This window comes from Rhinatrema bivittatum, chromosome 6 (genome assembly GCF_901001135.1).
Source record: "Rhinatrema bivittatum chromosome 6, aRhiBiv1.1, whole genome shotgun sequence".
NCBI lineage: Eukaryota > Metazoa > Chordata > Amphibia > Gymnophiona > Rhinatrematidae > Rhinatrema > Rhinatrema bivittatum.
In genome coordinates, this window is record NC_042620.1 from 369,072,408 (window position 1) to 369,095,756 (window position 23,349).

General features: G+C 47.1%; 1 protein-coding gene across 2 annotated transcripts in view; it reads right to left on the reverse strand.

Moving 5' to 3' along the window:
• The window catches only part of SMARCA1 (SWI/SNF related, matrix associated, actin dependent regulator of chromatin, subfamily a, member 1), an 856,940-nt gene that overhangs the window by 181,900 nt on the left and 651,691 nt on the right, over positions 1–23,349 (reverse strand). For both annotated transcript variants that reach the window (XM_029607880.1, XM_029607879.1), the window contains exon 21: positions 22,521–22,653. In XM_029607880.1, the coding sequence (XP_029463740.1) occupies positions 22,521–22,653 (133 nt within the window). The remainder of the gene's footprint in view (positions 1–22,520; positions 22,654–23,349) is intronic.

The following is a 23,349-nucleotide window of genomic DNA, read 5'->3' on the forward strand; positions in this document are numbered from 1 at the left end:
AAAATAAAATATCATATTGACAAGAGAGTAAGAGACTGGGGGGGAAATGAATAGGAGAATTAAGAATTGAACTAATCCTTAAAATTAAGGATTGTAATTATGTACAATATATACAGTAAAAGGGGATAACATAATGTATCAATTGTGTAGAGAGGAGGGGCGGGAAGGGGGATGGGAAAGGTGTAAGGGTAACACAGAAGTGAATGAGGGGTGATTTAGGGTAAATTTTAGAGGAAAGCCAGGTCTAGCATGGAACATGGATGAGCGCGAGAAGAATTTACGTGTATGCTTTAGAGAAGAGCCAAGTTTTAAGCTTTCGCTTGAAGGTTTTTAGGCATTCTTCTTGTCTTAATTCGACTGGCATTGTGTTCCAGAGGATGGGCCCGGCGATTGATATGGCACGTGTTCTAGTGGAAGTAAGTTTGTAGAGTTTGGGCGAGGTGGTAGGCATGGTGGCGAGGTGTGCCTGTCTGGTAGGTTTATTAGATTGATGAAATCGGAAGGTGTCATTAAACCAATTCAAGTCAGGATTATATAAGGCCTTATGAACAAAGAGAGAGAGCCTTGTATTGTATGCGGGAAGCTATGGGGAGCCAATGCAAATCTTTTAGGACCGGTGTGATATGGTCATATCTGTGTGTGTTTGTCAGAATCCGGGCTGTTGTGTTTTGCAGTATTTGAATGGGGTGGATGGCATTGTTTGGTAAGCCAAGGAGAAGTGAATTACAATAGTCAATTTTGGCAAAGATGATGGTTTGTAGAACAGTGCGGAAGTCGGGTGGATGAAGTAGAGGTTTAAGTTTCTTTAGGGAGTGAAGTTTAAAGAAACCATCCTTTAGTATGTTACTGATGAATTTCTTCATCGTGAAGTGACCATCGAGGATGATTCCCAGATCACGGACTTGTTGGGCAAATGGGGGATGTGAGGGAGTGTAGTGGTTCAGTTGGTTTTGTGGTGAGATAAGCATAATTTTGGTTTTAGTTGTATTAAGAGCTAAGTGGATGGAAGATAGGAGATTATTTATGGATAGGAGAGTATCCGTCCAGATATCCATGGTTTTTGAGAGAGAGTCAGTGATGGAGATGAGCAACTGAACGTCGTCGGCGTAAATATAATGAGGGAGGTTGAGACTGGAAAGGAGGTAACAGAGGGGTAAAATGTAGATATTGAAAAGGGTTGAAGAGAGAGATGAGCCTTGAGGAACACCTTGTTTTAGGGGGATAGCTTTAGATACATGGTTTCCTAGCTGAGTTTTGAAGTTTCTGTTACTGAGATAGGAAATGAACCAATTGAGGGCAATCCCTGTGATACCAATTTCAGATAGCCGCTGTATAAGAATGGAGTGACTGATGGTATCGAATGCAGAAGAAATATCAAGAAAGGCAAGAATATAAGATTGACCTTTCTCGAATCCTTTGAGTATATGATCTGACAAGGAAAGTAGAAGAGTCTCAGTACTGTGGTATTTCCGAAAACCGTACTGTGCAGGAGCAAGAATGTGGTTGTCCTCGAGGTATTCTGTGAGTTGTTTGTTAACGGTTTTTTCAAGGAGTTTAGAAATAAAAGGAAGATTGGAAATGGGGCGGTAATTGGCTAGATCAGAGGGGTCAAGTTTGGGTTTTTTTTAGTATAGGCTTGACGATTGCCTGTTTGAGGGGGGCAGGTACCTGTCCAGAGTTAATGGACAAGTTGATGATATTAGTTAAGGGTTTAGCAATGAGGTTAGGTATTGAGAGAAGATGTTTAGTGGGAATAGTATCAGATGGATGGGTGGAGGGTTTGGCTTTTTTAATAAGAATTTCAATTTCTAGTGTAGAAGTGCAGTCTAGAGAGGAGAGAGTTTTAGTATTGTCACTGATCCTTATTTGTTTGATAGGGATGGAGGGGGCATTAGTGAACTTGGATAGCAACTTGTCTATTTTGGTTTGAAAAAAAGTGGCAAGTTCTTCACATTTAGATTTAGCTAAATCATCTTGGATGTCCGAGGATGCTGACTTGGTAAGGGAACTAATGTAGTCATATAACACTTTGGGGTTGAATTGGAATTGGTGTATTTTGTTAGCGAAGAAGTCTCGTTTTGTTGAGTTAAGTTTTTCTCTATACATATGTAAAGAGGATTTAAATTGTGCTTGGTGTTTATGTGAGGGATCATTGCGCCAGGTCTTTTCAGATTTTCGAAGGTGTTGTTTGAGATTTTTTAGTTCTTGGGAGTACCAAGGTTTCTTTTTGTTGTTGTTTTGTGAGCAGATGAGTTTGGATTGTAGGGGGCACGTAGAGTTGGCTATATTATTAGTAATGTCATACCAAGAGGCAAGTGCCGTGTCTGCATTTGAGAGGTCTAAGTGATCAAGTTTGTTTGAGACTGCTGAGATAAGGACATCCCTAGTACAGTTTTTTCTGTAATGGATAGTTTTATTAGTATTGTCATGGTGAGTAGGTATCTTGATTGTGAGAGATGCATTGATGAGATAATGATCTGACCAGGGGATGGGAGTGTAGGAAGGGGAATCAGTTTGAATGAGGGCATTCGTGAAGAGTAGATCGAGGGTATGGCCCGCCTTGTGAGTTGGGAAATTGATGGATTGCTTATAGCCTAGGGCATGTAGTGAATCGAGTATGGCATCGCATGATGGGGTCCGGGGGGAGCTATCAACATGCAAGTTGAAATTGCCTAGTATGATTGCTGGGGTGTCTATAGCGATGTTCTTTGCGATGTATTCTATGAGGGTTGAAGGATTGTTATGTAGGGTTCCTGGGGGGGCATAGACAAGGCAGATTTGTAAAGATGGAGATTTGAAAAGTCCTATTTCAATTTTAGGGGGGGGAGGGATAGGGTGAAGAATCATGTTGAATTTTTTCTTTATGGTTAAAAGTAAACCACCTCCTTTCTTTTTTGGCCTGGGTATGGAAAAGATGTCATATGTGTCGGTTGGAAGCTGGTTTAAGAGAACCGTATCAGAGTCCTTTAGCCAGGACTCTGTTATGGCACAGATATCTGGGTTTTGGTCTATGAGTAGGTCACTAAGCAGAGGGGTTTTTTTGCTTAGGGACTGGGCATTAAGGAGTACGAGAGAGAGAGCGGTGAGGCCAATGATTTGGGTGAGAGGGGGGGAGATCATGGAAGGGAGAATGGTTCTTAGATGTGAGTGGTGTCGTGGGAATAGGGGAAAGATGGGCCTGCATTTGTTGTATTTGAGAATGGTGATCTGGTGCTGATACATATTGTAAGGGTGGGGTGTTAGAAAGTAGAGTGTGAATGAAGTTGGGAGATGGAGATAATAAAGTAGAGTGTGAATGAAATTGGGAGATGGAGATAATAAAGGGGGTTCTTATCGGTGAAGTTGTAGAATGCAGTGAGGCAGAAATGAGAATTAGCGAGTGTGTAGTGGGAGAGGTGAGTGTAAGAGGGGGGATTGGTAATGTATGATAATGTATGATAGTGCGAGAACAAATGTATCAAGGGTGTGGGAAGGGAAGATATGTCTGTGCACAGAGATTAACAGGGTAATGTGGTGGAGAGGTACACAGTAATAATCAAATACAATGATGGTAGTTATCAGATACACTTCGTACAGTAGGTAACAGATGCACAACAAAAGCACAACAATTATCAAGTACAATAGTTATGAGAGTAAGGAAAGGGAGGAATAAAGGTGAGGTACAAAGTAGAAGGCACCAATGATTTTAATTTCATGTGAGGGTACCGGCTGGTATGTGGCGTTGGAGCAGTCTTATGCTGGAATGAGGTATTAATGAACAGGATAGGACACTTCCTATTAGATGCCAGGTACCACTACTAAATCCTTAGACTGTAGATGGGCAACGATGCCGATAGGGCTATCCGGGAAATGGAGCACACCCTCTATTACAGGGTACTAAAGGGGTTAACGAGTGGAGAGCATTTGGGAGCGTCTAGCGGTGCCGAACTTCGGGGCTGCTCGAAGGGGCGCTCAAAGGGGCAGGCCCCTTTGACGTGCTCCTTCGGCGCGCGACGGTCGGCGCGTGGCGCCGGAGAGAGGGGGATTTATAGGTATCAGAGTCAATAAAAAATAGATGGGACATGCCAATATGGAGGCTGTAGGCGTACAAATTACTGTGCAGCTTTCTCAGTTCGTTTTCAGCTTCCTGGCTTAAGTGGCTTCCAAAACTTTTACACTTTTTTTTTTTTTTTAACTTTGCTCTCCTTCTAAACCCCCTTCAGGGCTAGAACCCTGGAAAGTGGGGGGAGGGTGACCGGCCCACCGGTAAACTCTCCCCCAGCCTCACGGACACGCTAAGCCGGGAAAATTAAGAGGGCAAAGCCCTCTGTGCCTGCCACGCTCTAAGCTCCTGCGCTGCCAAAGATAGAGAGAGAAAAGACAGTCTGACAAAAATAACACAACAAGAGAAGAAACTACTTGATCCGGTCCCTAAAGTATGACTAGTATATTATTATTATTACTCTTTTTTTTTTTTTTCCCAGTACCGACAAACTGACCAGGCCAGGACCACAGGTTAGGCCTCTCAATCTGCTGGAGTCAAGAGATTATACTGAGGGATCGCAGGTGGCACACCAATATATCTAGGGGGTGCTTTCAGTTTTCTCTCTGACTCCATCTGCTGGAGAGGAGGCATAACCCAGCTGTCTGGACTGATCCTGGTACGTACAGGGAACCTCACATTTCTGACATATGCCGAATTGTTACTAGTTGTCTATACACGTTTCAATATGTTCGTTATGAATGCGTTTTATGTATGATGTTGGTTACATTGTAAACCGGAGTGAAGGCAGCCTGCTATACTTCGGTATATAAAAGAATCTAAATAAATAAATAAAAGACAGGAAACAGAGAGTAGGATTAAATGGACAATTTTCTCAGTGGAAGGGAGTGGGCAGTGGAGTGCCTCAGGGATCTGTATTGGGACCCCTACTTTTGAATATATTTATAAATGATCTGGAAAGAAATACGATAAGTGAGATAATCAAATTTGCTGATGATACAAAATTGTTCAGAGTAGTTAAATCACAAGCAGATTGTGATAAATTGCAGGAAGACCTTGTGAGGCTGGAAAATTGGGCATCAAAATGGCCGACGAAATTTAATGTGGACAAGTGCAAGGTGATGCATATAGGGAAAAATAACCCATGCTAAAGTTACACAATGCAGGGTTCCATATTAGGTGCTACTACCAAAGAAAGAGATCTAGGCGTCATAGTGGATAACACATTGAAATAGTCGGTTCAGTGTGCTGCGGCAGTCAAAAAAGCAAACAGAATGTTGGGAATTATTAGAAAGGGAATGGTGAATAAACCGGAAAATGTCATAATGCCTCTGTATCGCTCCATGGTGAGACCGCACCTTGAATACTGTGTACAATTCTGGTCGCCGCATCTCAAAAAAGATATAATTGCGATGGAGAAGGTACAGAGAAGGGCGACCAAAATGATAAAGGGACTGGAACAGCTCCCCTATGAGGAAAGACTAAAGAGGTTAGGACTTTTAAGCTTGGAGAAGAGACGGCTGAGGGGGGGATATGATAGAGGTGTTTAAAATCATAAGAGTGCTAGAACGGGTAGATGTGAATCGGTTTTTTACTCTTTCGGATAATAGAAAGACTAGGGGGCACTCCATGAAATTAGCATGTGGCACATTTAAAACTAATCGGAGAAAGTTCTTTTTCACTCATCGCATAATTAAACTCTGGAATTTGTTGCCAGAAGATGTGGTTAGTGCAGTTAGTATAGTTGTGTTTAAAAAAGGATTGGATAAGTTCTTGGAGGAGAAGTCCATTACCTGCTACTAATTAAGTTGACTTAGATAACAACCACCGCTATTACTAGCAACGGTAACATGGTATAGACTTAGTTTTTGGGTACTTGCCAGGTTCTTATGGCCTGGATTGGCCACTGTTGGAAACAGGATGCTGGGCTTGACCCAGTATGGCATGTTCTTATGTTCTTAAGTGCGGTTGCACTATGACTTGATTCAGAGGCATGATATCTTCTGTTTTATTTTCTGTTCTTTTCCTTGAAATACCTAACATTCGATTTTTAAATTTTTTTTTACCACTGCTGCACACTGAGTCGCGGATTTCAAAGTATTGTCCACAGTGACTCCAAGGTCCATTTCCTGGGAACCCAGCATCACGTAACTATAGTTTGAATTCTTTTTCCCTGTACAAATATAAAATGAAATTTAATGTAGGCAAGTGCAAAGTGATGCACTTAGGGAAGAGTAATGTTGAGATTACTTACCTGGTAATCTCCTTTTCCTTAGTGTATGCAGATGGACTCAAAACAAATGGGTATTGTGTGCTCGTGCTAGCAGTTGGAGACGGATCTGACGTCAGCACGGGTACATATACCCTCACAGGAAGTGAAGCAATTCAGTAATCTTCCTTGCAAAGCTTTTATGGATATATGTGTACTGACCGTTCGATTAAATGAACAGGATTACCCTGACCAATTGATGGTAGCTGGAGACCGCCAGTGTACTCAACCGGAAGGCGTCGATACCCGGCAGGGTGGATGCCCTATATAAGAAAACATGTCTTACCATGAGACGGCGAATCCCCATGTATACCGGCAGCCGGGCGGGATGCTGAGTCCATCTGCATACACTAAGGAAAAGGAGATTACCAGGTAAGTAATCTCAACATTTCCTAGCGTGTAGCAGATGGACTCAAAACAAATGGGATGTACAAAAGCTACTCCCTGGACTGGGCGGGAGGCTGCCCGAGGACCGTGTAGGATTGCCCTCGCAAATGCTGTGTCCTCCCGGGCCTGGACATCCAGACGGTAGAATCTGGAGAAGGTATGGAGGGAGGACCACGTCGCCGCTTTACATATCTCTGCAGGCGACAGCAGCTTAGCTTCTGCCCAAGAGGCCGATTGTGCTCTGGTAGAATGAGCCGTAACCTGTAGAGGCGGTGGTTTTCCCGCCTCTACGTAGGCTGCCTTAATAACTTCTTTGATCCAGCGGGCGATGGTCGGCCGTGAGGCTGCTTCCCCTTGCTTCTGCCCGCTGTGAAGGACGAACAGGTGGTCCGTCTTTCGTACGGCTTCTGACATTTCCAGGTATCTGGACAGCAGTCTGCCGATGTCGAGATGACGTAGTATCCGACCTTCTTCCGATTTCTTCAAACCTTCTGTGGTAGGCAAGGATATGGTTTGGTTGAGGTGAAAGTGTGAAACCACCTTGGGTAAAAAGGATGGAACTGTGCGAAGATGGATAGCTTCTGGAGTGATTCTGAGAAATGGATCACGGCAGGATAGTGCTTGTAGCTCTGAGATGCGGCGTGCTGAACATACGGCCAGCAAGAACACCATCTTCAAGGTTAAGAAACGGAGAGACAGGCCTCGAAGGGGCCTGAAGGCGGATCCCGCTAGGAATTCCAATACTAGGTTGAGGTTCCACAAGGGCACCGGCCACTTCAGTGGCGGGCGAATGTGTTTGACTCCTTTCAGGAAACGTGAAACGTCTGGGTGCTTGGCAATGGTAATGCCGTCACTTCTGGGACCATAGCAAGACAGCGCTGCAACCTGAACCTTGATGGAGCTGAGGGACAGACCCTTCTGAAGTCCATCTTGTAGGAAGTCCAAAATGATAGGAATCTGTGCAGCATGCGAATTGGTGCTGTGAGAGTCGCACCAGGCTTCAAAAACTCTCCAGATCCTGATATATGTTAGTGATGTGGATTAACTTGCGTGCTCGGAGGAGTGTATCTATTACCGGCTCCGAGTATCCTCTTTTCTTCAGTCTAGCCCTCTCAATGGCCAGACCGTAAGAGAGAATTGAGCTGGAGCCTCGTGGAGAATGGGGCCTTGCCGTAGCAGGTCCCGGTATGGAGGCAGAGGTAGAGGATTCCTTGCCAGTAGTCTTCTCATGTCTGCGTACCAGGGTCTTCTTGGCCAGTCCGGGGCCACTAGAAGAACTAGACCTCTGTGCCGCTGAATCCTTTGTACAATGGCGCCCAGCAGGGGCCATGGAGGAAAGGCGTATAGCAGGATCCCCTGGGGCCACGGCTAAACCAGGGCATCGATCCCCTGAGCTCGAGGATCCCTGCCTGCGGCTGAAATATCTGGGAACTTGAGCATTGGACTTGTCTGCTAATAGGTCCATTGCCGGCGTCCCCCAGTGATCCACAATTATCTGAAAGGCTGTGGGTGACAGCTGCCACTCTCCCTGGGCTTAGGCTTTCTCTGCTGAGGAAGTCTGCCGCAGTGTTGTCCTTCCCGGCGATGTGTACGGAGATGTCCAGAAGATTTGCTTCTGCCCAAATCATCAGGGAAGTTATTTCTAGGGACACTTGTTGGCTTCTGGTTCCGCCCTGTCGGTTGATGTATGCCACCGTGGTGGCGTTGCCTGACTTCACTCTGACCGCTCTGTTGCGAAGTCTGTGGGCAAATTGCAGGCATGCTAACCTGACTGCCCGTGCCTCTAGTTGGTTGATATTCCATCTTGACTCTTCTCTGGTCCACCGCCCTTGGGCAGTGAGTTCCTCGCAATGTGTTCCCCATCCGTTCAGGCTGGCATCTGTGGTGAGCAGAATCCAGGTTGGGGAGGACATTCTTAACCCCCGGCTCATGTGGCCGGGCTGCAACCACCAGCGTAGTTGATTCCGCACTCTGGCTGGTAGAGGTAGGTGTATGGTGTAGTTCTGTGATCGTGGGCTCAATCGAGATAGAAGGGCACGTTGCAATGGTTTCATATGAGCCCGTGCCCATGGCACCACCTCCAGAGTGGATGCCATGAGGCCGAGGACCTGTAGATAATCCCGAGCTGTGGGCCGGCTGGCGCTCAGCAGGACCTGCAGATGATTCCGGAGTTTTGACTTTCTCTTGGAGGTCAGGCTGACCTTGTCTTCTTGGGTGTCGAATTGGACTCCTAGGTATTCCAGCGACTGGGATGGCTGTAGGGAACTCTTGTTTATGTTGACTACCCATCCGAGGCTTTCCACAAGAGCTATAACTCTGTTGGTTGCCCGGTGGCTTTCCTCCGGTGACTTTGCCCTGATCAGCCAATCGTCCAGGTAGGGATGGACGAGAATTTCTTCCTTCCTGAGTGCCGCCGCCACTACTACTATGACCTTGGTAAAGATCCGTGGCGCAGTGGCTAACCCGAAGGGTAACGCACGGAACTGGAAGTGCTGATTCAGGACTTTGAAGCGTAAATAGCGCTGGTCATCCCGATGAATTGGGATATGCAGATAAGCTTCCAACAGATCTAGGGAGGTGAGAAATTCCCCTGGCTGTACTGAGGTCTTGACAGATCGCAGAGTTTCCATGCGAAAGCTGGGGACCCGTAGGTGTCGATTGACTGACTTGAGGTCCAGGACGGGCCTGAAAGTGCCCTCCTTCTTGGGTACTATGAAATAAATGGAATAATGCCCAGAATTTATCTCCTCTGCAGGTACTGGGATTATGGCTCTTAGGGCCAGGAGCCTCTGTAAGGTCATTTCTAGTGCCACTTTCTTGATCGGTGAGCAGGGAGATTCCACAAACTTGTTTGGTGGAAGCCGAAGAAAATCCAGGTAATATCCTTCCCGGATGATGGCGAGGACCCACTGGTCCGAAGTGATCTCGACCCACCTGCGGTAGAAGAGGGTTAGTCTGCCCCCTATGGCTGCTACCCTCGGATGGGTCAGCTGATTGTCATTGTGGGTTACGGCCGGGGCCAGAACCCGGGCCGGTTCTCTTCTTGGTGTGCTTAGTCCGAACGGGCTGGTTCCTGGCCTGAGAACGAGGTGCTTGATAGCGAGCCCTGTAGGGGTTGAAGCGCTGCAAGGTTCTACCTCTGGATGGTCTAGCACCCGAACGCTGGTTCCTCCTTGACCTGTATTCTGGTAGACGGGGTAATGGAGAGGCACCCCATTTAGTAGCCCAATTCTCAAGGTCGCTGCCGAACAGTAGGGAACCCTTAAAGGGCATTCTTGTGAGTCGAGTCTTGGAGGACGAGTCGGCCGCCCAATTGCGTAGCCAAAGCTGTCTTCTGGCCGCCACTGAGGAGGACACTCCCTTGGCTGCCGTACGGACGAGGTCGGAGGCTGCGTCAGTGAGAAATGTGAGAGCTGATTCCATGTCTTCTCCCGGGGTGTTGTTTCTTGCCTCTGATAAACAGGAGTGCATCACCACGGTGCAGCAAGTCACAATTCGAAGGGACATGGCTGCTACCTCAAAGGCTTGTTTCAGAATGGTGTCCATGCGTCGGTCATGCGTATCCTTGAGGGCCGCTCCCCCCTCCACCGGAATGGTGGTGCGCTTCACAATTGCGTTAACTATGGCGTCTACCCTGGGGCACGCCAGCAGTTCCTTGGACGTCAATACATACCAAGCCTTTACAACTTTTGCAGAACGCCGCCGCTAGGATTCTGTCAAACACAAGAAAAAGAGACCATATTACCCCCACACTTATAGAACTTCATTGGCTCCCAATAAAATCACGAATTCTTTATAAAGCACTCTCCATCATTCATAAAAGTCTGTTAAACTCCAACCTCAACTGGATCAACCCCCCCCTCCTCCCCCGCACCTCCAACAGACCCACCCGCACAGCCCTTCAAGGAACCCTTCGTGCCCAACCCATCAAAACTTTCAAACTCTCCTCTACTATTAGCAGAGCTTTCTCCCTCGCCAGCCCCACCTTATGGAACTCCCTACCCCATGATATACGCCTAGAGACACATACACCCAAATTCAAAAAAAACTGAAAACCTGGCTTTTCCAGCAAGCCTACTCCATATCCCCCCCCACCACTTAGAATTTCCCCCTTTAGAGAATTCCTCTATAATATATACTCTTCGAGCTATGACTATGAATGCCTTCGATTTAAGACTAAGAATTTGCCTGCTGTTTTTTGTACTTTGAACTCTCCTATCTGTGTATATAGTTGGTTTACTCATATTGATTTATATTTATATCTAGTTTTCACCCCCCTGTTTAATGTACTCTATTGGTTATACGTAAGGGCCCCGCCCAAAAGTTAATCGTGTTCCGCTGTTATATGTAAGGGCTCCGCCCAAAAGTTTTTGTTTTTTGTAAACCGATGCGATGTGTCAACGGATGTCGGTATAAAAGAGACCTTAAATAAATAAATAAAATAGAGGGTACATGCCAGACAAGGCCCGGCCCCCTTTGAATGAGGCCTCCGGTGCCTTCCACTCCAGCTCGATTAGTTGCTGTGCAGCTTGTAGGAGGGGAAACTGGTGAGCTGTTTGGCACAGGCCCTCTAGCAGAGGGTTCTTTATAGGGACCCCTGGGGCATCCTGGCTCGGAATGGCCAGCTCCAATAAGCATTGTGAGACCAGGCCTGGAAGATATTCCTTCCAAAAGAAGCGTCTCATGGTCCGATACGGTTCCATCTCCGAGGGAAGTTCACCCTCCTCGGGGGGCTCCTCATGGTCCTCAGAGCAATCCGAATCCCCATAATCGGGGGCTGTTGGGTGGCGAGTGGCCGCGCCTAGGTCTCGAGGGTCCAGGGGTCGGATCAACCGGGACGGAAAGACCCATACAAGGAGCAGACTGCATCTGGACAAAGGCGTGAATCCCCTTAAATAATTCCACCCAGGAAAGCGAAGCCGGATCTGGCCACAGGGGTACCAGGTCTCTTGGGTTCCCTGGCTGCTCGCTGCGGCCTGCTAAGTCCGGTATGTTCCCTGAGGAACCGCTGGGCTGGGACCGGTCTTGTCCTGGAACTCCCATGGCTTCCTCACATTGGGCACATAGGGAGCCTGCTTCCTCGCTCTGTGTGGCTCTGAGGTTGCATGCTGAGCAGAGGCTTAGAGCGTTCATGCCTGATTCTGGAGGTGCTGGCTCTGCGGACGCTTGGGCTTTCTTATGCTCCATCCGCCTGTAAATGCGGTGTCGTCCAATGATGTGCGCCTAACACAGGGCGCTTAACAGCATGCGCCTAGAACGGGCGTCTTATAAACGTGTGCCTATAGTGGGCGTCTTATAAATGTGCGCCTATAAACGGGTGTCTTCGAATGTGTGCGCCTATGAACGGGCGTCTTATAAACGTGCGCCTATAGCGGGCGTCTTATAAATGTGCGCCTATAAACGGGCGTCTTATAAATGTGCGCCTATAAACGGGCGTCTTAGAATATGTGCGCGTATCCTAGTAGCTTGTGCTAACAACGTGCGGCTATCGCGCTAACAACATGCGCCTATCGCGTGCGCTAACAACATGCGCCTATCGCGTGCGCTAACAACATGCGCCTATTGCGTGCGCTAACAATATGCACCTATCGAGTGCGCTTAGCAAGCAACGTGCGCTTAATTGGAGAAGATGAGTAGACAGGCACAATGGCGACCTCCCAGGCGGGCTGCCTCGTAGGCAAGCCCAGTTAGTCCACACTTCCTCGGAGACCAAGTAAAGATGTACGATTTCCTTGTCTTCGGCACTTCCCGGCTGCGACCCGGGCGGTCTCCGGCTGCGGGGGGAGAGGGGAATACCTTCACTGCCGTGCTTAAGGAAGTGCACCCGCTGCCTCTAGGCCGCGCCCGAACTCGTCTCGCTCGGGGGCCAAGTCCATGCCGGGACCGAGGCTGCCTCTAGGCCGCGCCCGAACTCGTCTCGCTCGGGGGCCAAGCCGCGCCCGAGCCCTTCTCACTCGGGGGCTGGGTCCCTGCCGCAAACCGGCCACCGGACCGAGGCTCTTACCTCCGAGGGACCACGGAAGTCAGCTCAGGAAACTCAACTGGGTGAGTGACCACCTGGTATCACCACAGGAGTGCGGGGCTCGTCTTCAGTAGATTTCTTCTATGAATTTAGTCGTTAGAATTTGGAAACACCTCAGCGAGCGTGAGGTAGCTCCAAACTGCTTTGGAGACGGAAATTACTGAATTGCTTCACTTCCTGTGGGGGTATATGTACCCGTGCTGACGTCAGATCCGTCTCCAACTGCTAGCACGAGCACACAATACCCATTTGTTTTGAGTCCATCTGCTACACGCTAGGAAACCCAAATTATAGCTACACTATGCAAGGTTCCACATTAGGAGTCACCTTTTAGGAAAAGGATCTAGGCATTGTCATTGATATTTTGAAATTTTTTGCTCAGTGTGGAGTAGCATCCAAGAAAGCAAATAGAATGCTAGGAACTATTAAGAAAGGAATGGAGAATAAAACAGAGAATATCATAATGCCTCTGTATTGCTCCATGGTGCGACCTCATCTTGAGTATTGTGTTCAGTTCTGGTCACAACATCTCAAAAACGATTTAGCAGAATTAGAAAAGGTACAGAGAAAGGCAACCAAAATGATAAAGGGATTAGAATGATTTCCCTATGAGGAAATGCTAAAGAAGCTAGGACTCTTCAGCTTGGAGAAGAGATGGCTGAGGGGAGATATGATAGAAGTTTATAAAATAATGAGTGGAGTGGATGAGTAAACGTTAATCTGTTTACTCTTTCAAATAATGCAAAGGCGAGGGGCCACACAATGAAGTTATTAGGTGATACATTTAAAACTAATAAGAGAAAATATTTTTTTACTCAATAAATAATTAAGCTCTGGAATACATTGCCAGAGGATGTAGTGAAAGCTATTCCTGAACATACCCAGGTCAGTCCAGACCAGTGGGTTTATGCATACCTACCAGAAGATGGAGGCAGATGAGAAAAACTTTGAGGCACTGCTACATAAACCAGAGTGCCACCTGCAGTCCCCTCAGTGTCTCCAGCAAATGGTAGAGGTGCAAACCTGCAGTTCTGACAGATTTGTGAGACTTGGAGATTTGACGCTGTGCAGAGTGCTGCAAGTGTCGCACGGCATTTGAGCCTTTTGCTGTTTTTCCAGCACGCCAGCTGTTTCAGCATGGGCGTGCATCTTCACACGGCTCGGAAGGGCAGTCACGTTTGCAGCCTGTTGCGATTCCGTGCCGCCCCCGGAATCGCCACCCACCTGGTTGCGAGTTGGCGCGGGTCCCGCACTCCCCGGGCCTCCAGGGGCCTCGGCTGCCGCAGGCCCGGCGTCTCCCCACCTCGCCCGGGCCTGCAGCCACTTCTGCTCCTGCCTCCTTACCTCGCCGGAGCAGCCGGCGCCTCGCGGCGATAGGCCCCGCCCCCTAGACGCGCACGCGCGTCTCAGCCATAAATTTAAAGGGGCCAGCGCGGGAAACCTGGGGAACGCCTCCTGATGACATCAGACGCTGCAGGGTACTTAAGCCCTGCAGCTGGACCAGAACGTCGCCTTGCAACGAGGTTCCCAGGTTCTCCTGACTCCAGTTGCTGCATCCTGAGCTCTCCTGCTCTTCCTGATCTTTGATCCTGGTTCGGCTGACGGTGTTTCCTGGCTCTTGACCTTTGGACTGGCTTACGACGTTTCCCTGGCTTCTGACCCCGGTTCGGCTTACGGTGATCCTCTGGCTTCTGACCCCGGACCGGCTGACGCTTTGGCTCCTGACCTCGGACTGGCTTACGGTGATCCCTTGGTTCCTGACTCTGGACTGGCGAGCGACGACCCTTCGGCAATTGACCTTGGACTTCATCCGACTTGGCCGTCGCGGGTCCGCCTAAGTCCCAGCGGCCGGGTCCCTACAGGCTCCTCCTGGGGGGACTCCGGCTTCCAGGGTGAATCTCCTAAGTCCCAGCGGCCGAACTCCTACGAGCTCCTCTCGGGGGAGGATCGGCTTCCAGGGCGAAGATCTTCCCACTACTGGACCAGCTCCGTCGTCTCCACCTTCCTCGCCAAAGCCCTTGGTCGCATAGGGCTTCCAGAGTTCCTCCTTCGGCCAGTTCCGAGCCTGTCTTTGCCGCCTCCCGGTCGGGGCCACTGCTGCCACCATCTACAGCAACTTCTCCTTTGGTTCCGATCGGCCCAAGGGTCCACGAATCCAACACAGCCTGTCTCATGGCGGTGCGCTAGGACCGATTGATTTTGTGGGCCTCATGGCAGACAAGCCGCGTGTGGAGGCTTGCAAGGCCTGCGGGCTCTGGTCTGCCCGCTTGAATTCTCGCGCCTTCTGTACAAGTTGTGCGTCAGGAGGGAAGGGATCTTCTCTGAAGGCTTCTAAGGCCAGGAGGGCTTCCCTATCCGCGGGGACCATGACAGGCATTAAAGGGGAGTCTCCGCTGATACTAGTCCCAAGGGGGAATGCAGACAAGGGACCTTAGCCGATCGGGAACCTGGTGACTCCCCTCCTTCACTCTCTCATATGGGGCAGGGAACCGGAGGAAGGTCAGGAGGAGGGAGCGAATTCGGAGTCCAGTCTCCCTGAGCAAGGGTTTGAAGACCTGCAAGGGTTTTCCCCCGAATTTGTCCTGCTGATACATGAGGCAGTTCTGGCTAGAAAGAGTGCAAGGAAGAGGAGATCCAGAGATAGAAGGCCAGGGCTGCCCAAGAGACCTAGGCTGGCTTCGGTGGGCGGTTCTGGGCATGTGCTCAAGCCCCTGGGGTTACATGATGCTTGGGCAGAGGGTGACCCCAGGGATCTGGATGACTCAGATGATATGCAGGAGGATGCTGCATACAGAGGTCAGACCCCGGATCCGGATGTGAGCAAGGATGACCTGTTTAAGTAGGAACTTCGGCCTCTTATTTCATAGTTGTTGGAAGAATTGGGGGTAAAGCTAACTCAGGAACAGTCGAATAATGAAGGCGTCAATCCGGTCTTGGATGGGGGGCGGGAGCCGCCCAGTGCTTTTCCCATCTCTAAAAACATTCAGAAGCTGATTAGCAGGGAGTGGGATTTCCTGGAAGCAAGCTTGAAGGTCGGAGCGCAATGTTGAAGCTTTATCCCTTGCTGGAAGAGCATTTGGACTGCCTTAAGACTCCTAATGTGGAAACAGTGGTCTCTGCAGTAACTAAGAAGACTACGATTTCAGTGGCAGGATACACCACTCTGAAGGATATCTAGGACTTTAAGTTGGAGATTCAGTTGAAGCGCATGTTTGTGGTGTCAGCCTTGAGTTTGCGAGCAGCGTTGCATGCTAGCATGATGCAGCAGGCTTGCTTGTGCTGGATCCATAAGCCTCAGGAACAGGCCTCGTCTGGTGTGCTCACCCCTGTTCAGGTGGCTCGCCTGGAAGCTGGGGTGGCTTATGTGGCGGATGCCTTGTTTGACTTGGTGAGTACGTCGGCCAGAAATATGGTCTCGGTAGAGGTTGTGCACAGACTTCTGTGGTTGCGCAATTGGTTGGCGGGCATGTGGTCCAAGACTCAGCTATGCAATCTTCCTTTCAAAGGGAAGCTGCTTTTTGGGCGGGATCTAGACCAGCTGATGAAGTCCCTGGGGGAGTCGAAGAGAAACAGACTGCTGGAGAATAAGAAGGGCAATAAGAATGTCTTTCCTGTTTTCGGGACTTGAGGTTTTGATCTGGCAGAGGGACTTCCTCTTCAGGTTCCAAACAGTCGTCTGGTTGCCAGCAGACATTTTGGGGTGCCGGTGGTTCTGGTCAGGAGACCGGAGGCAATAAGACCTCCCAATGAAGCCAGGTTCGCCTATTCCTCGCTGGAAGCGGTAGGGGGCAGGTTGTCCCATTTTTATGAGGAGTGGGACAAAATTACCTCGGACTGGTAGGTTCTGGAGGTTGTAAGAGATGGTTACATCTTAGAATTTTCGTGTCCATTCAGGGAAGCCTTTCTGGAGTCCCATTGCTCTTCTCAAAGCTAAAGGGAAGCGGTAGAGGAGACTCTACAAAGGTTAATAAGCCTGGAGGCCATAATTCCGGTGCTGCTAAGCGAGCAGGGGCGGGGGAGGTACTCCATCTATTTTGTGGTACCAATGAAGGAGGGCACATTCCGCCCTATCTTGGATTTGCAGAAGGTAAACTTAAGCTTGCGGGTGCTGCGTTTCTGGATGTAGACGGTTAGAAACAGGATACTGGGTTTGATGAACCTCTGCTCTGACCCAGTATGGTAAATCTTATGTACTTAGATGAGTGTATGTATATGTATATATCACTTTGCAATTGTATACATTAAATTGTATCTGCCATTTAGACACCCAATCCCCAAGTCTTATAAGGGTCCTTTTGAAATTCTTCACAGTTTGTAATTTAATTATTTTGAATAATTTTGGCAAATATAGTAATGCTATTCATCACTCTCTTTTCCAGATCATTTATAAATATACTAAAAAGCACTGGTCCTAATACAGATCCCTGGGGCTCACCATTATTTTAACTTTCTTCATTGAGAGAAATGTCCATTCATTCTTAATTTCTATTTTCTACCAATCCACAATACGTATATTGCTTCTTATCCCAGGAGTCTTTAATTTCTGGATGAGCCTATAATGAGGAACCTTGCTAAATGCCTTCTGTAAATCCAGATACACTATATCAACCATCTCATTCTTATCCACATGTTTATTAACCCCTTCAAAAAAAAAAAAAAATCGAACACATTTGTAATACAAACTTGCTTTTGCTAAATCCATGCTGGCTCTACCTCATTAATCTATGTTTGTCTGGGTGGCCAGTAATTTTGTTATTCAGAATAGCTTCTACCATTTTCTTAGTACAGATGTCAAGCTAATTTGTCTATAGTTTCCCTGAAACCCTTTTTAAAAATAGGCATTACATTGGCTACCATCCAATCCTTAGGTATCGTAGCTGATATGAATGAGAAGTTAGAGATTGCTAGTAATGAGTCTGCAGTTTCATTGTTTAGTTCTTTCAGAACTCTGGAGTGTATACCATCAGGATCTGGTGATTTGCTATTATTTATTTTGTCAATTTGCTCTATTATATCTTACTGGTTCACTGTGATTTGCTTCAATTCCTCTGAATCTTCACATTAAAGAAAAGTCTTTTGTAGGTATCTTTCTGATACCTTCCTCGATATAGAACAGGGGTGGCCACCTACAATCCCCAAGAGCCACAAACAGGCCTGGTTTTAGGATATCCACAATTAATATACTTGAAAAAGTTTTTATTTGGGGTTTCCCTGTACGTACCCGGATCAGTCCAGACCATGGGTTGAGCCTCCTGACCAGCAGATGGAGACAGACTAAAACTGAAAGGGTATCCTATATCAGGACACAGTCTACCCTGCAGCCCTTCAGTATTAGTCTGTCTCCAGCAGAAGGATCAGCTCACTCTGCGGTCTCCTGATCTGGGCTACTCAGCCTTTGTTTTCTTTCCTTTTCAGATCAAGCAAGTAGTATTGCAGGCAGCTGCTGGTAGGGTTCGAGGGCCCTAGTACCAGGTGAGAGCAGCTCTGGGGTAATGCCGGGGAGCCCGGCTCACTCCCTCCAGAAGGAGCAGGACCTAAGGACGTCTGCTGGGTCAGCTCGGTGGTAAATTCAACCCCCCCCCCCCCCCTCAAAATGCAGGTTTTGTTTTAATTGCCGTGCCGACTCTGCCTTCCCTCCGCTGCATCCGGTCGTGTTTTGGATTTTTTTCGCCACTTCTCTGTATTTTTTTTCAGCCGTCTGAGATGCCCCAGAGCTTGGCTTGCTGCCAATGCGCGCCTATCTCTCAACGGACTGTGCTCCGGTTGCATCCCTGGGGGGGAGGGACCCTCCATTTTGGTCTGGGATGCTCAGCACTCGGTGCGAACGGCCTCCTCGGGACCTCCTGCATCGCAGACTACTACATCTGATCCGTTCCCACTGAACGTGGGAATGGAAGCCATTTTGAGCACATTTAGAGATGCCACTAGGGCTGCGATTGGGGGAGGGTATTTTACTTCCCGCTCTATCCCCGCAACAAATGACCTCCGGGGGAGGAGAACCGGCAGACCAGGACTCTATTGGCATGGAGGATAGCCCTGAGCGGGCTTTGGACTCCTCCGCTTCCTATCTGAATTTGTTTTACTTATGCATAAGGCTTTTAGGGCCAAGAAAGCGGGAAAAAAGCAGACTGAGGAAAAGTTTCCTGATTTAAATCCCTGCAAATCTGCTAGAAAGAGGTCCAGGTCCAAGGGGGTTTGGACAAGGACAAAAGTGGCTCTGGTTCTGCCAAGGTTAAGTGGCAGTTAAGGTCTAGTGTGCATCAAACTGATTCAGATTCCTAAGAGGACCAGGAATTGTAGTCCAAACCCCCGGCAGGGGTGGACGGCGATGCGGATCAGAAATCAGACGCAGTCCGCGGTCCCCAGATTGTGGAAGGAGACAATCTGAAAGTGGTTCGTGTCTTCAGAAAAGAGGAACTGGGGCCGCTTATCCCTGCGACTTTGTGTGCGTTAGGTACCGAGGTGCCACTGGAGGAAGCTTAGCTGGGGACTATGAATCCCGTTTTGTTGGGCCTGAAGGGCCCCACCACTTTGTTTCCATTTCGTTTTTCCACAACGGATTTACTCTTCCAGGAATGGGATACCCCAGACCTAGGCTTGAAGGTAAGGCTATGGATAAGCTATATTCTCTGCCAGAGGAAGCTTTAGAGCTATTACGAGTTCCCAAAGTGGATGCAGCGGTATCGGCGGTCACCAAGAAGACCACCATCCCGGTGACTGGGGCGACGGCCCTTAAAGACCTACAGGATAAGAAGTTGGAACTTCAGTTCAAAAAGATATTCAAAGTTTCCGCTTTGGGGGTCCGTGCGGCCATGTGCAGTAATTTCTCCTTACGTGCGAGTTCAGCAACTACAGGCCAATGAAGGTCTTTCGGAGGGTGAAGCTCTCCAAGCAGGGCAGCTGGAAGCAGCGATCGCTTATAGTGCGGATGCACTTTATGATCTCTTACGGACCTCGGCCAGGTCCATGGTGTCAGCTCTATCTGCACGCAGGCTTCTGTGGTTGAGGAATTGGTCTGTGGACGTTTCGTCGAAAGCTCAGCTCGGCTCATTGCCTTTTAAGGGCAAGTTGCTTTTTGGAAAGCAATTGGAGGACATGATTCAGTCCCTGGGAGAGAATAAGGTACACAGGTTGCCGGAGGATCGTCCCAGGTCAAGGGGCTCCTTTACTACTCTGTCTCGTTTCTGGGGAAATCGGAAGTTTCGTCCATTCAGGTCTTCAGGTTCTTCCTTTCGACAAGGTTCAAGCAGACATGGTCTCAGTCCTTTCAAGGTCGCCAGTTTGGTAGACCCAGTAATCCCCAGTCTGCCCCTGGAGTCATATCCTCGCAATGAAATGCGGCTGGCCCATTCTTCGGTGTCGATCGTGGAGGGCAGACTATCCCTTTCTTTACGAGGAATGGGCCAAGATAACGTCGGACCAGTGGGTCCTAACAGTGATAAGACAAGGTTACATGTTAGATTTTGTACACCGTCCTTGGGACAAGTTTCTAGTTTCTCCATGTGCGTACAAGGAAAAACAAAAGGCAGTACACAAGATGTTGCGGTGCCTTCTAGAACTGGGTGCCATTACACCAGTTCCATCTGCGGAACAGAGGAAAGGCCGCTATTCCTTCGTGGTTCACAAGAAGGAGGGAACTTTCTGGCCCATTCTGGATTTAAAAAGAGTCAACAGATGCCTTCGGGTGCCTTGTTGCCGCGTGGAGACTCTGAGGCCAGTTATTGCCTCAGTAAGAAAGGGACAGTTTCTGGCGTCGCTGGACCTGACGGAGGCATATCTACATATTGGCATCTGGAAAGCCCACCAGCGGTTCCTACGGTTTTTCATCCTGGGACGTCATCATCAATTTCGGGCTCTGCCGTTCGAACTTGCTACCGCTCCCAGGACTTTCACCAAGATAATGGTGGTGGTGGCAGCACAGCTTCGGAGGGAAGGATTTTTGGTACATCCTTACATAGACAACTGGCTGATTCGAGCCAAATCCCAAGGGCTTTGTCAGTCGGTGGTTCACAGAGTGCTGCAGCTTTTGCAGTCGCTCGGTTGGGTGTTCAACTTGGCCAAGAGTCACCTGGTTCCCTCTCAGTCTTTGGAATTTCTGGGGGTGCTATTCGACATGCTGCAAGGGAAAGTTTTCCTTACCGTGGACCATATTTACAAGGTGCAGGGTCAGTTTCGGGACCTATTGGCCGAACGCCCTCCCAGAGTGCGGGATTACCTGAGGGTCCTGGGATCGATGACTTCCACTCTGGAGCTGGTACTGTGGGCCTTTGCTCATATGCATTGCTTTCCTGGTGGAAGAGTGACTCACTGCTCTCTTGATTAACAAATGTTGGTACCTATTCAAACCAAATCACACTACCTCAACACCTTTCCAAGGTGAGTAACTGAACTGAACTTTTCATACACTGCTCCTAGCTTATTTCTAGCTTCTGGCTACTTTTTGGGTTTGGGTTTTTTTTGTGTGTGTGTTTTGTTTTTTTTTAATACAAACACTCAGTTCTGCTTACTAGCTGCCTTACAGACTTTTAAAAATAAACTACCTACACTGCTTACTAGCTGCCTTATTGACTATTTAAAAATACAGTCTAACTTGTTTATTCACTGCCTTACTATTAAAAGCACAAACACACTAAATAATATTCCCAAATAGTTAACTTTGCCCCAATACTTTTAAAAAAGACAATGTCCAAAGAAAAAACTTACTGATTTCTTTCAGCCACCAGCAAGGTGATCCTCTCCTCTCAGTACTGTTTGAGGTTCTGGCTACTCTTTCTCAAAAAAAGATAAAAAAGGAACTAGAAAAGATACAGAGAAGAGCAACCAAAATGATAAAAAGAATAGAACAGCTCCTCTATGAGGGGAGGCTAAACAAGTTAGGGCTTTACAGCTAGAAGAGACAGCTGAGAAGAGATATGATAGAAGTCTATAAAATCATAGAGTGAAACGCAACAAGTAAATAGGGAATGGTTATTTACTCTTTCCAACTGTACTAGGACTAGGGGATACTCCATGAAGATAATAGGTAGCACTTTCAAAACAAATCGGAGTATTTTTTTTTAATTCACTGACCAATTAAACAGTGGAATTTGTTGCCAGAGGATGTGCTGAAAGCAGTTAGCATAGCTGGGTTTAAAAAGGATTTGAACAAGTTCCTGGAGAACCCCCCCCCCCCCCCAAACCATTAGCCATGTAAACTTGGGAAAACCATTGCTTATCCTGGTTATGAGCAAAGAAGACCTTTCCTTTGGAATCCTACTGGGAACTTGAGACCTGGATTGGCCACTGTTGGAGACAAGATGTTGGGCTTATGGACTTTTGGTCTATCTTAGTATGGCATTTCTTATGTTCTTAAGTACACTGTACCTTCTGTGTAGTATGCAGTATTTTTTAATTATATCTTGATTAATTATATAATTTACCAATAAATGAATATAACAAGGCAAAACCTAAGTTATGCTTTACACAAGACAAAAAGTTAAAGTGCACACACAGTAAGCAGCATAAATAATGTTACTTTCACATCAGTTTTACTTATAACTCCAATGACCTCTGGAGGAAGCTATATTACCTCACAATAGTTCTAACTGCCAAAAATGGCTAAGATGCCTTCAATGACGTCATGTACTGAATAAAATAGCACATACCATTTTATGTCAGGTGATTAACTGGACAATGAACAAAGGAAAGGGCTGGCTTTTAAAATGTAAAGATTTCTGCTCTAAGTCCTCGATGTTCTAAAATTTAACATTTATGTGGAGAAGAATTTGAAGAATGTTAATATGAAGGTACATGAGAGATACATGGGCATATTGTACAGAGCTTTGTAAGTGTGGTTCTAAATAATAATATTTCCTGCTAACCTGAATACTCAATGACCTCCTCAGGTGTCTTTCCCTCCACTTCTCGTGCAATATTGTCTATATCATCACGCCCATACTTCTCATTAGCCTTAATAAACTGGTTAAAGTCCCGTTTGTTCCAATTTGTAAAACCCTGTGAATAAAAAAAATAGCAAAGGGGGATATTAAATAGAGAAAGAAGTATTTGCCTATGACTTGCATTGTGGCCAATGTTCCATTTGCTCCAAATGTGTTAATGCTTCATATTTTAATTCAGAGCATTAACTCAGATAATAAATAAGGCTGCAAAATATGCCAGCAGATTTTAACTGATTTTCATTTTCTTATATGGAATTTCACAATTCCATTACTGACTGTGATCAAACCTCTTTAAATCAAGAATTGAAAGCTAAGTTTGATCACCTACAAATATAACATTAAACTAGTATGGATATAAGATTTCAGAAATAATTATCCTCTAAAAATCTGTACAGTTATTTAAGAAATAACGGGCTGAATAATGATGCAATTTCCAGCAAAGTTTTGCTTCAATCAATTTTCATATGGGTAGTTAAGTAATTACTTTTTTTTTTTTTTTTTTTTTACAGTAAGGCTCAGGAATGTGAATGCTTCGTTTTCTCCATTCCAAATTTTCTAAAACTTTAGTCATGGCTTAAAAAAATATAACGTATAAGATTAGTAAGAAACATGAAGTTACTCAAACAAGCAGGTAGGGTGACAGTTTTGTTGATTTGTAAGTGGATTTTTTTAATGTTTAAATCTTTTATTAATTTTTAACAGACAATGTACAAACCTTATCGAGCTCACTGGTTGCTTTTTAATGACCATG